Source organism: Danio aesculapii, chromosome 15 (genome assembly GCF_903798145.1).
Source record: "Danio aesculapii chromosome 15, fDanAes4.1, whole genome shotgun sequence".
NCBI lineage: Eukaryota > Metazoa > Chordata > Actinopteri > Cypriniformes > Danionidae > Danio > Danio aesculapii.
In genome coordinates, this window is record NC_079449.1 from 44,186,407 (window position 1) to 44,198,815 (window position 12,409).

At 36.5% G+C, this 12,409-nt stretch overlaps 1 protein-coding gene across 5 annotated transcripts in view; it reads right to left on the bottom strand.

The window, feature by feature from the left end:
- The window catches only part of dock10 (dedicator of cytokinesis 10), a 167,497-nt gene that overhangs the window by 64,110 nt on the left and 90,978 nt on the right, over positions 1-12,409 (bottom strand). For all 5 annotated transcript variants that reach the window (XM_056473282.1, XM_056473285.1, XM_056473284.1 and 2 more), the window contains exons 19-25: positions 10,602-10,694; positions 9,213-9,336; positions 8,290-8,411; positions 7,444-7,527; positions 4,622-4,714; positions 2,083-2,201; positions 1,613-1,682 (exon numbers count right to left, since the gene is read on the bottom strand). In XM_056473282.1, coding sequence (XP_056329257.1) covers positions 1,613-1,682; positions 2,083-2,201; positions 4,622-4,714; positions 7,444-7,527; positions 8,290-8,411; positions 9,213-9,336; positions 10,602-10,694 — 705 coding nt within the window. The remainder of the gene's footprint in view (positions 1-1,612; positions 1,683-2,082; positions 2,202-4,621; positions 4,715-7,443; positions 7,528-8,289; positions 8,412-9,212; positions 9,337-10,601; positions 10,695-12,409) is intronic.

The window sequence follows — 12,409 nt, forward strand, 5'->3', positions numbered from 1 at the left end:
TTTACGAGGACATGCATTGTGTCCTTGTAATTCAAAAATGTTAAAAATCATACTTTTTTTATTGTTTGTTTTGACTTGGGCTTGGGTTTTGGAGATGGGTAGGGTAAGGCCATATAATAAATGGCTTTTACTTGGGTTAGGGTTAGGGTGAGTCCTTATAAAGCACCAAAGCCAATGTGTGTGTGTGTGGATGGGTCAAATGCAGAGCACAAATTCTGAGTCTATAATTTGGATATCTTCATATTATTATTTGAACATGTTTAGTATTTCAACATGGTCACAGATCCTTTCATTACATACATTTCTTTAAAAAGTCATCAGCAAATGATCAATAAAGAAATGGGTCAAATATGATTAATGTATTATTCCAAATATTATTTTAATATTCTCAAAATGTCTGGAAACAAGTCAACAGCTTTGCTTTTTGATTAGTATGTCTTCAAATAGTGAATGTTGAATTTTCAAAGATGTGTATATTGTTAAAGGTCTTTTTACTTGCCAGTATTAAAGGTGACCTATTTTTACGGGATCTAAAATAAGTCTCTAGAGTGTGTGTATGTGAAGTTTCAGCTCAACTCACCAGTTGTTGACACTAAAAAAGTGTGGTCTGAAATATTTTGAGTTTACTCAAATTTGGACCACATTCAGAGCGGTAGTCAGTGCTTCTCAACCATGTTCCTGGAGGACCACCAGCTCTGCACATATTCCATATCTCCTAAACCAAACACACCTTATTCAGATCATCATTAGCAGAGACTGAAAGACCTGTAATGGGTGTGACCGACAAAAGAGACATCCAAAACGTGCAGTGCTGGTGATCCTCCAGGAACGTGGTTGAGAAACACTGGTCTAAAAAAATGCACATGATTGGATTTTTGTTGCATTAAACACTAAAAAAAAATGTTGTGTCTGTTAAAATCTTATTAATTTACTGTCATAATTTAAGTTTTGTAATATTAAATGTCAACTCGAATTTCCTGAGTAAATCTGTATATATTTTCACATAAGAGTTAAATATCAGCATTAATTTACTCTTAATATTTAAAGGAGACCTATTATGCCCCATTTTACAAAATGTAAAATGAGTGTATGATGTCCCTAGAGTGTGTGTGTAAAGTTTCAGCTCAAAATAACCCACAGATAATGTTTTATAACTCTCTGAAACTGACCCTTTTAGGCTTTGATCCTAATTGTGGCTTTTTGGTGACTGTTGCTTTAAATGCAAATGAGATTGTGCTCTTCTCAGAAAAGGGCGGAGCTACAGATGTCTGTGTGTCAGCATAGTGTCAGATTCAAAAGCAAGACTAATGTACTATGCTAATGAGGGAGAGATGGGCAGTAGTGGGCGGGGTTTTCCCCCTCTGATGACACGTACAAAGGGAGAATGTCAATCAAAGTGTTTCTGCAGACTGTTTTCATCAAGTCTGATTATAAACAATAGAATTAACACATTTTTAAAATTAAAAGCTGCTTATATTCTGCTGTCTTATATGTGTGTGCTTTTTCTGTCATTTTAAAATGGATAAGGATATTCTGCACAATTCAGATAGCAATCATACTATTGGCTGTGAGCTTGAGTGAATAATGCATTATGAGTTTATAACAAATATACCTTTATGTAAGAGTGCAAATAGTTGTCCAGGTTCTCCTCGTGGCACTTGGCTAAGATGTGGATCAGGACCCTGATAGGCGAGAGGATGTGATGCGATTTTAAAGTTAGAATCAAATCTGAAAGCATTCATTTTCCTTCGGCTTAGTCCCTTATTTATCAGGAGTCGCCGCAGCGGAATGAACCGCCAACTATTCAAGCTTATGTTTTATGCAGCGGATGCTCTTCCGGCCGCAACCCAGAACTGGGAAACACCCATACACACTCACATTCACACCCACACTCATATACTACGTTCAATTTAGTTAATCAATTCCCCTATAGCACATGCGTTTGGACTGTGGGGGAAACCAGAGCACCCACGCCAACATGGGGAGAACATGCAGAAATGCCAACTGGTCCAGCCCAGACTTGACAGTGAGCCACCGTGCTCCCGACCATACAAACAATGTTTTTAGTAAAGATTTTAGTACCTGGTGGTGCTGGTGGTGACTTCATCAGAGTCGTTTTGCGTAAGCACTTTAAAGAGCTGGTTGAAGATAACAGGAAGGAAGCGAATTATGGCATGAATCTTCTCCATGCTCAGGAGCCCCTGACAAAACAGTAATAAAAGGAAACATTTTAGTTTAAGTAACAGCTCACAGCATTTATTACTGGCTTATTAACTGCTTATTAGATAAGATAGATATCTTAAAAGATATTAACTGTTATAAAGTATGATCTTATTTTACATGTCTCGTCCTAGCCAATACCCAAACCTAAATTACTACAAACCTAACTATTAATAAGCAGCTGAGCAGTAATTTGTTAAGCTAAAGTCATAGCTAATGCCTTGTTAATAGAGTGAACTGTACATTAAAATAAAGTGTGACCAAAATAAATAACGTTCATCGAAATGCTACAGTGATCAGATAATCTTATTTTATTTTATTTATCAGGTAATCTAATTTTGTTGTGTGAGAAAGGAATGAGGATACAAGATTTTATCGAACTACCTTTTGGAGTTACTAAAAACATTGGCTTTTTGGTGACTGTCGCTTTAAATGCAAATGAGATTGTGCTCTTCTCAGAAAAGGGCGGAGCTACAGATGTCTGTGTGTCAGCATAGTGTCAGATTCAAAAGCAAGACTAATGTACTATGCTAATGAGGGAGAGATGGGCAGTAGTGGGCGGGGTTTTCCCCCTCTGATGACACGTACAAAAGGAGAATGTCAATCAAAGTGTTTCTGCAGACTGTTTTCATCAAGTCTGATTATAAACAACAGAATTAACACATTTTTAAAATTAAAAGCTGCTTATATTCTGCTGTCTTATTTGTGTGTGCTTTTTCTGTCATTTTAAAATGGATATGGATATTCTGCACAATTCAGATTGCAATCATACTATTGGCTGTGAGCTTGAGTGAATAATGCATTATTCAAAATAAATAACGTTCATCGAAATGCTACAGTGATCAGATAATCTTATTTTATTTTATTTATCAGGTAATCTAATTTTGTTGTGTGAGAAAGGAATGAGGATACAAGATTTTATCGAACTACCTTTCGGAGTTACTAAAAACATTGGTAACAGTTTAAATCACAATTCATTGCTATTAACTACTGGCTTATTACCTGCCTATTAAAAAGATATTAACTGTTTATGAGCACTGATAGAGTATGATCTTGTTTACATCCATAGTCCTAGCCAATAACCAAACCTAAAGCCAACTAATACCTTACTGACCAACAATAAGCAGCTAATTAGTAGTTTGCTGAGCTAAAAGTCTTAACAGTGTGAATTGTATATTAAAATAAATTGTGTTTATTTTCACAGATGTTATTCAAACATATTACATGTTTATTTGTTACTCTGAACATTTCACTTTCCAATGTCCAAATCTGCACTATTAACCCAGTCAAAAGTCTGTTTTCTCCTTGTGAGCGCAGTATGTAATTTTCACCACTAGATGGTGCTTATTCACAACAAACAATGGTGTAGTTTGATGACGGTGTGACTGAGTGTGGAATCGTGAGAGTTGTAGTCTCCATTATATCCTACAGGACTTTCATCATCCTACAGGTAAAAGTTATCATATTATTATTATATATTTGTAGTGTTTTGAATACGGTTATCACAAATGATGCCTCCACAACTAAATATCAGTTTAGTAATTTGAAATACTAATAAAATAATTATAATGATAATAATTAAAATAATGTCTTTAATTTAATAGAAAATATTTCCTTTATTTACCGCCTTTAAAAAGATGCACACAGAATCCATCAAATCTCTTACTAATTTGAATTTAGAATCGAACGTATAATATTTCCATCATATTTGAAGCAAAATATATATCAGCAAAACATAAGCCTGTTCTAGCAGTTTTTTTTGTACATTTTAATGAAAAAAATTGTACATATTGTGGCTTAATCATTCCTTTTCATTAATAAAAGCACATTTAGTTATCTGCATGTGATTCCTCGTCTCTTCCCATCAGAAATCCTGACAATATTTGTATATATCTATATGCACAGCTAGAGTTTTTCAGCCAATGGTAAACTTCCGGCGAAAGATTTATATGACTATTTTCAATTTCATACGGTTTCTTTTACAGCATTGATGCTGTAATGTAATTAAAATACAACCAGTTAAACAGACTTAAGCATTCATTTAGTTATTCAGGCGTATAATGAGATGAAAGACTGTGTAAAGCTAGCGCCGTCAGTAGCAGCAGACTAGCGCAAAAACTCTGGGGTAAAACAAATTTACATATTTTAAAGACATGGCGGGGGGAAATGTAATTTAATGCAGTGCTTCGTGTCCTGTCTGAGACCTACTTTATATTGTATCAAGCAGTGAAGATCTAGTCTTAAAGAAATCAGATCTTAAACGTGGTGATTCTGTAATGGAACGACTGTTTACTTGAAGAGCTTGGGCTGGCTGACTGAAAATGAGAAGTCTCTGTGAATATACCAGGTTGCAGCTACAAAAATACAACCCAGACCTCACTGATTTGGTCAATACACTTACTTTAAGGCAGTTGAGGAAGTTTGAGGTAGGAGGTTGAGAGATTTCTGCCTCTCGTTTTTGGCACTGCTGGAAGAAGCGGTTTAGATGGGGATCCTGCAAAAAAACAAACAAAAAAAAAACAATGGGAGTTATGAGATCTTTGGATTTATGGGCAATATACACTGCAAAAACTGCTTTTCTTGTCTCATTACTAGTCCAAATATCTAAAAGTTCTTATATCAAGAAGTATTTTCTTGACAAGTAAAATGTATTGCCTTCTTTTATAGAAATAATGAGTCAAAATGGAGTACAAAATAAGCTAAATAATCTGTCAATGGGGTAAGCAAAATAATCTTGTTTTCGCTTTGAAATCTGATTTTAGCTAACACCATTGACAGATTAGTTTGCTTGTTTTAATGAAAAACCCACTTCACTTTGACTTATTTCCAACCCAGGCTCATTCCGATTACGTACCCCTATATACATTTCTGGAGAGTGTGAAATACGTCCCAGGAGGTGTGTTTTTTGCAGGGTTTGTTTTGCGAATCCACCAGAGGCCGCTGTGTACGCTTACTGAGATCTCAAATTTCTCTCGTGAGCGCCATTCGCATTAATCCACGCTGTCGACTGACTGACAGACTGACCGATTGACTGGTCCACCCTCCTCCTTCCTTAAACCCAACCAATAGTGTTTTCGAAAGCAATCCAGAAAAAGAAAAGCCCTCACCTGATTTTTACCACGTTTTCAGATTTTACCACATTCTCACCCTGCTATTGTTTAATTTATTTTTGGGGTTTTGTTTTTGTCTTACCTGCTTTCTGGAACCGTTCTTCACCGGACTCCAACCACGTCGCAGTGGTCAACTCTGCTCTATGTCACAAAACCGCCGCCGTACGAGGCGAGCCACTGGGCAAACTGGTAACAGTGGAAAAGCCATCCATACAGAGGTAAGCTGTCAGCTGGCAGCGTGAAAAGGAACGGCGTAGCGTTCGTTTTAAAGGCGAACTGCAGACTTGACTGTTGCATCTCGCCAGGTTATTGCTTTTTCTACTCTTTTAGCTGTACGAGCCATTCTTATCAAACGGAAACAGGTGATTCCTCCATCACATGACATGTAGATCCGACAAATCTTTAGCAGCATAAAACTTGAGAAATTAAGATGTTTACTTGCAGGAACTCTCAAATCTTTTTTCAAGAGCTGGAATCCTGTTTTAAACTATATCAAGGGCTTACCCTGTTGATATCAGTTCTAATACAGTAAATAATTGTAAAGAGGAAATATTAACTCCTTAAGGCGTACTTTAAAAAAAAGAGTTTTTTTACTCTTTTATTGTACACTTGCTCTATAATAATTATTATTATTTTTTATTATTATTTTTGGTCTCTCAGAGGATATGTTTGTTTATAATTCATAAACTGTATTAATGTTATTTTGAGGGGATAGTGGGAAAATAAGAAAACTAAGACAGTCAGTAATTTTTTCTGTGTTGTATCGCATACTTGTAACACGGGGAGTGACAGAGACAACTGAGGTTTAGGATCCACTTGCAGGTTTAATCAAAGTCAGGGGAGCAATGGTCAACACAGGTGCAAACAAATGTTAAAAGGCAGTCCAGAATCGTAGTCAAACACAGGCGAGAGGTCAGTAGACAGGCGGCAGACAAGGAGAAAGGGAAACCAGGCAAAGATCGAAAACACGGAGTAACAAGACTAAGGGAAACGCGTTGAAATGTCACGTTACAGATAACAGGACTCAGCAATGGAAGTGAGAGTGTGCGCTGTATAAATAATGTGTGTAATCAGTCTCTGACAATCCTCAGCTGGTGCAAATGTAATCAGTCAAAATGAGGAAGCATGTGTGTTTGTGAACGGAGTGCATGTATGAAAATGTAGTCCATGATTGGCGGATTTGTAGTCCATAGGTTATTGTGAGGGTGAGTGCTTACCAGCGACCTCTGGTGGTTAGAGATCGCTGGTAATCATGACAATACTACTATGTATGGTCTTGTTAAACACCAATACGAAAAAAAAACAAACAACAACAAAAAAAAAAAGTAGCTCTGGCTACATAATTCGCGATCTCCAGAAATGTATTTCAAGAGTTCACACTTAGCTGATGATTGATTATCAAGCTTGTTTGGCATGCTGTCCCAGAGAGAGCCCTGAGTTCATAAGATCCTCGAGCCCAGGTAGATCTGGAGAACTCCCCTGCTGTAGTAGCTGATGAAGAGATAGCGATTGCTCTTAAGAGATAACGACTTACTAGGAGCACGTCTATGGTGGCGATTTGGATTAGTCAGTTAACTCAAGTTGCATGTTTTTGGACAGTGGGAGGAAACCGGGGGAAACCCACGTGAGAACAGGGAGAACGTGTAAACTCCGGACAGAAACGTTGGCTGGCTTGGTAAGGACAAGAACCAGTGACGTTCTTGCTGCGAGTCAACAGTGCTAACCACTGGGCCACCGTGCCACCCATCTATAAAAGGAGGAGGAGTAGGGGTGGAAGGGGGATTCTTCAAAACGAAGATGGCTGTCATATGGGACTCATGGGTGTTTATAGTGGCTTAGGAATCGTCTGATTGGTGAATCATAAATTGGATAATGCAGGACCAGCCGCAAGCAATCATAAGCACGTTTATTAGTTCATAAATAAACTTCACATAGGGCTACGTTCTCAGAATGACCCTATGTTACTTATTTTTCTTGCTTATATTTTACTTGTCTTGAAAAAGATTTAAGAATTTGTATGTATTTGGACTTGGTGAGACAAATTCTAAGAAAGAAAAGCATTTATTCATAACAGTGTAACATTTATCTGATATTGTGTTTTTTTCCCCCAAACCTGAGTATAAACTGTAGAAAGCACCAAAGTGGACAATTTGAAGATCTGCTTCCCTCCATCGACCCACTTCACATCGGAGCCATTCTGCAAACAACCAAAAAATAAATCTGTTCCTACAATATATTCAAGCAAATCATTATCTGTCTCAGCCCTGGTGTCCTGTTCAAATGGACTAGCCTTTTGTTATGTTGGTGGCTGTTTTGTCCCATTGACTTCCATTATAATGCCAAGCCATGACAGCATATAATCATGCATTCTTGATTGCTTTACCTGTTTGGAAGGGGTACAATGTGTAATTTTTACTGTTGATCAATAGTTGACAGCATTAACCCTTTAGATAGGCCTGTTCAAAAGAGTTTCAGGCTTTTATAAGGAGTTCAGTGGAGTGAAACAGCAGATTATAGTGTGTGTGCAGAAATACACTTACTGTGTTTACTGTGTTCTGAGAGTGCTGAGTGCTTATTTTGATTTTCTCAGACATATCAAGGTAAGTGTGTAAAGATCTTACTCTCTCTCACACACACACACACATACATACACACATACACACATACACACGCACTATAATCTATATAAAAGTCAGAAACTGAGCTTTTTTGGCCCTCAAACTGATGATCAACAGTAAAAATGACAAGTTGTCCCTCTTTCCAACAAGGAAAACCAGCAACAATCAAGAAAGCATGATTATATGCTGTCATAAGCAGTGTGCAGAACACTCACGGCCATTAGAAAACCATTCAAAAAAAGGTGCCTCTCATTATAAAATAAAACTTTGGTGTCACCTTCTTCATCATCATTATCATCATCCTTTTTCTAAACAGATTGTTTCTCAGTTCCTTGACTAACCTTAGTGGACGAAGGCTCTTTAATGTGTAAATATCCACCAGGCAAAGTGCAGGAGACAGGAATGCTGAAGTCCTGAGAGGAAATGCGTCCATCCTTCAGAAGAGGCAGCCATGCATAACCCACTGCAACATAGACCACAAACACAGGAGAAATGGGTCAATCTAATGGTAGATCGACTGGTAAAAATGAACTAATTAAATTTTTTATAATCACACTTGATAAAAACACTTTGATTGACATTCTCCCTTGGCATCTGTAGCTCCGCCCTCTTTTTGAAAAGAGCACAATCTCATTTGAATTTAAAGCGACAGTCAACACAACAGCACGATTAGATCAAAGCCTAAAAGGGTCAGATTCAGAGTTATGCAACATTATTTGTGGGTTATTTTGAGCTAAAACTTCACACACACTAGCGACTTATTTTATATCTCATAAAAGGGGGCATAAGAGGTACCATTTAACCCCCTAGGGCTTAGTGGACATCACATTTTAGCTCTTAACTGGCTGTTTAAAATACTTTGAATATTTTATATTTTGTTACAGACATACAGTGTCATCCTACAACAGTTTTGCAGCATATGAAATGTCTCAAACACTCTGTAAAATGGGCAAAAAAATTTGTTTTTACTCTCTGATGGTCAAAACATGTTAAAAAAATATGTATGTGTTATTAATGCATTAAAACACTTTTTCCTGTATGTTATTTATGTAAATTCAGACCACGAGTCCACATATATGGACATAATTTTCTCTAAAAGTACATCATATCAAAACATGATACTTAGATTTATATTCTAATTATGTTCTAATAAGCCCAAATAGCAAAGAGAAATTAAAAATGCATGTAAAAAAACAGCTTGGGCCTTAAGAAGTAAGATTTACATATGCAGAACATATGCAGTTTTGTCCAGAACAGTTGATACCTGGCAATTCAAGAGCCTCTTTCTTCTTAGAGCTGGTCTTGGCATTGATGTCACAGGTCACATGATAAAAGGAGAAGAGTATGTGGTGTTTCTCATGAAGATGTGTGGGCAGCTCAATCTTGACCTGGTCAGAGCACAACAATCCTTAATGTCCAGATAGCTTTTTATCTAAAATATACAACGCTCAGTATGAATCCATGAATCCATTTCGGCTAGAATAAAGGAGATTTTAATTGTTTTAAGACCATTTTAAGGTCAATATTATTAGCCCCTTTAAGCAATATTAGTTTTGGATTGTCTCCAGAACAAACCACTGTTATACAATGACTTGTCTAATTACCCTAACTTTACCCTGATTAACCTAGTTAAGCCTTTAAATATCACTTTAAGCTGAATACTAGTGTCTTGAAGAATATCTAGTCTAATATTATGTGCTGTCATCATGGCAAAGAGAAAAGAAATCAGTTATTAGAAATGAAACTTCTTTCCATATCTCCTGTCTTTGGGGATTAGAAAATCAGTCCTGCGATTCCTGTCCAATCAAAATGCACATAGATCACATCATACTGAACTACCTTAAGACATGAAGCAAACTGGAAGCTTTAAAAGTCTCCAAGAAGATACTTTACACGCAATGACCTAGAGACTGTTTAGACTGCATGTCACTGATGAGAAGAACAAGCAATAAAGGCCTTAAACTATCATTAAATGCACTACAGAATGTTACGTTTACACACACACACATGCACAAATGACATGTAAACACGTCAACTTTTCCCAGTGTAATACTCAATACTCTTGAGTCTTATTGAAAGGGTTACATTTACTCATACTTTGAGTAATATTTACAACAGATACTTGCTACTCTACATTTTTTGGGGCAAGTAATGGTACATTTACTTGAGTCTGATTTTTCAGTACTCTTTCCACCACTGCAGGGGGGGTAATAATTCCATTTAACATTTTTTACCAACATATTAATTTGGGTTTACTCATTTTTGGACTGTAATCTTCTGTTTTTATTAGTTTAGTTTCAGTTTTGGCTACTGATTGATCTAATGCAGGGGTCACCAAACTTGTTCCTGGAGGGCCGGTGTCCTGCAGATTTTAGCTCCAACCCTAATCAAACACACCTGAACAAGCTGATCAAGGTCTTACTAGGTATTCTTAAAACAATCAGGCAGGTGTGTTGAGGCAAGTTGGAGCAAAACCCTGCAGGGACACCGGCCCTCCAGGACCATGATTGGTGACCCCTGATCTAATGTATATGCACAAATGTATCATTGTAAAGCTTTCTATAGAAAACATGAATGCAAACGTCTGAAAAAAACATAGTGGTGAAGTAATTAATGCTGATGAACAATGAAATTAATAAGAAAAATAAGCAACCTCATCATAAAAGTCTGGGTTCTGTGAATGGTGCAGAACTGTGGTACAGGCAGTCGTCGTAAAAACTGGGCCTCCCGGCTTTCCATAGATGCACTGTGGAAATAGATTTAGAACATTCATATATTCGTAAAGTCAAAAGAGCCGTTCACACTAGGCCTGAGAACTATAAATATAATGATAACTGTGATTTAATGTTGGCCAAAGATTAATATCGATTAATCGCATCCAAAATAAAAGTTTGTTTTGACATAAGATACGTGTGTGTGTGCTGTGTTTTTTAATTATGTATACAGTATATAAACACGCACATGTATGCGTATATTTGAGAAAATGTCTATTTATATTTGGATATCAAATCTTTGTGTATATGAGCTATGCATTGACCTATATTTTGTATATTTTTTTATGTATGTGTGTCTTATGTCAACACAAATGTTTATGTTGGATGCGATTTATCTATATGTGATTAATACTACTATATTTGTGTTCAAACCAGCAAACAATAACATTTAGTTTATTTATTGTTATATTTGCTCTGTTCTTTTTGCATTACTCCAATTTAACCAGCAGATGTCCTCAGTGTGTTACCTTTTTGGCATGCCTGACCAGTGAATCCAGCTTATGTAATCTATCTAATCAGCTAATTTAGCGATTGTTGCCAGTTTAAGTGGAACAAAAACAACACAAATATTTTTCCCCCCCCAGCATTTTCAAAGGATATCTGGATATCTGAGGTATTTTCATTTTTACACTCAATTAGCTAGCCTGGCTTGCATAGCTTCTATCATTCCACACACATGGTATGGTATAACCCAGTGTTTCCCAACCCTGTTCCTAAAGGCACACCAACAGTGCATCTTTTGGATGTATCCCTTATCTGAACCATTCATTTCAGGTTTTCAAGTCTCTTTTAATGTTCTGATGATTTGATTCAGGTGTATTTGAATAGGGAGAGATTGAAAATGTGTACTGTTGGTGTGCCTTCAGGAACAGGGTTGGGAAACACTGGTATAACCAATTGTTTTCAAGATCTTTAAATAATCCATAATTTCAAGAAGTGTGCTTCTCCACAATGTTGTCTGTAGCTTTAAATTCAGTTCAGTTCAGGTTTATTTGTATAGCGATTTGCACAACAATTATCGCTCCAAAGAAGCGTTAAATTGTGAAAGCACTTAATATTTCAATGGATTCTGTCTGGCTGTCAGTGTTTTATCCTTTATTAGCTGTGAAATAAATGTGTTATGACTATCCTTGATTGAAATTTCAAGTCACATCTTGTGTCTGCTGAGGGGTTTAGCCGCTTCCTTAGGAAATAATACATGGCGCGACAGGTCTTCATTTGTGGCTTATTTTATAATATTTATTGTTTTTATTTAATATTTTTATTGTAGAGCTTGTTTGAACAAAAACTGATAAGAAATAAACAAAATCAAACGACTTTGGTCATCAAACACTGAAGGTAAGGTCTAAAGACCATGTGCTCCCAGCAGGCCCTTCTCCAGTAAGCCTGCAGGGGGTGCAAATCTCCAAAATAAAAGAAATCAAGATTAACGCAAACCTTTAAATAAAATAAACAAATGGCTCCTACAAAATGAATGCACTGTAAAAAATGCAGGGTTCCACACAATTCATTCATGTTGTCCCAACACAAATTGATTAAGTTAAATTAACACTTTTAACAAATTTATGTTGATTGAACATAAAAAATTAAGTTGTGCCAATGAAATCTCAAGAATTGTGTCATTTCAGCTTATTTTCAATAAGTACTTTGAACGAGAAAAAAAAAAAATTTTTTGAGTGTGTGATCT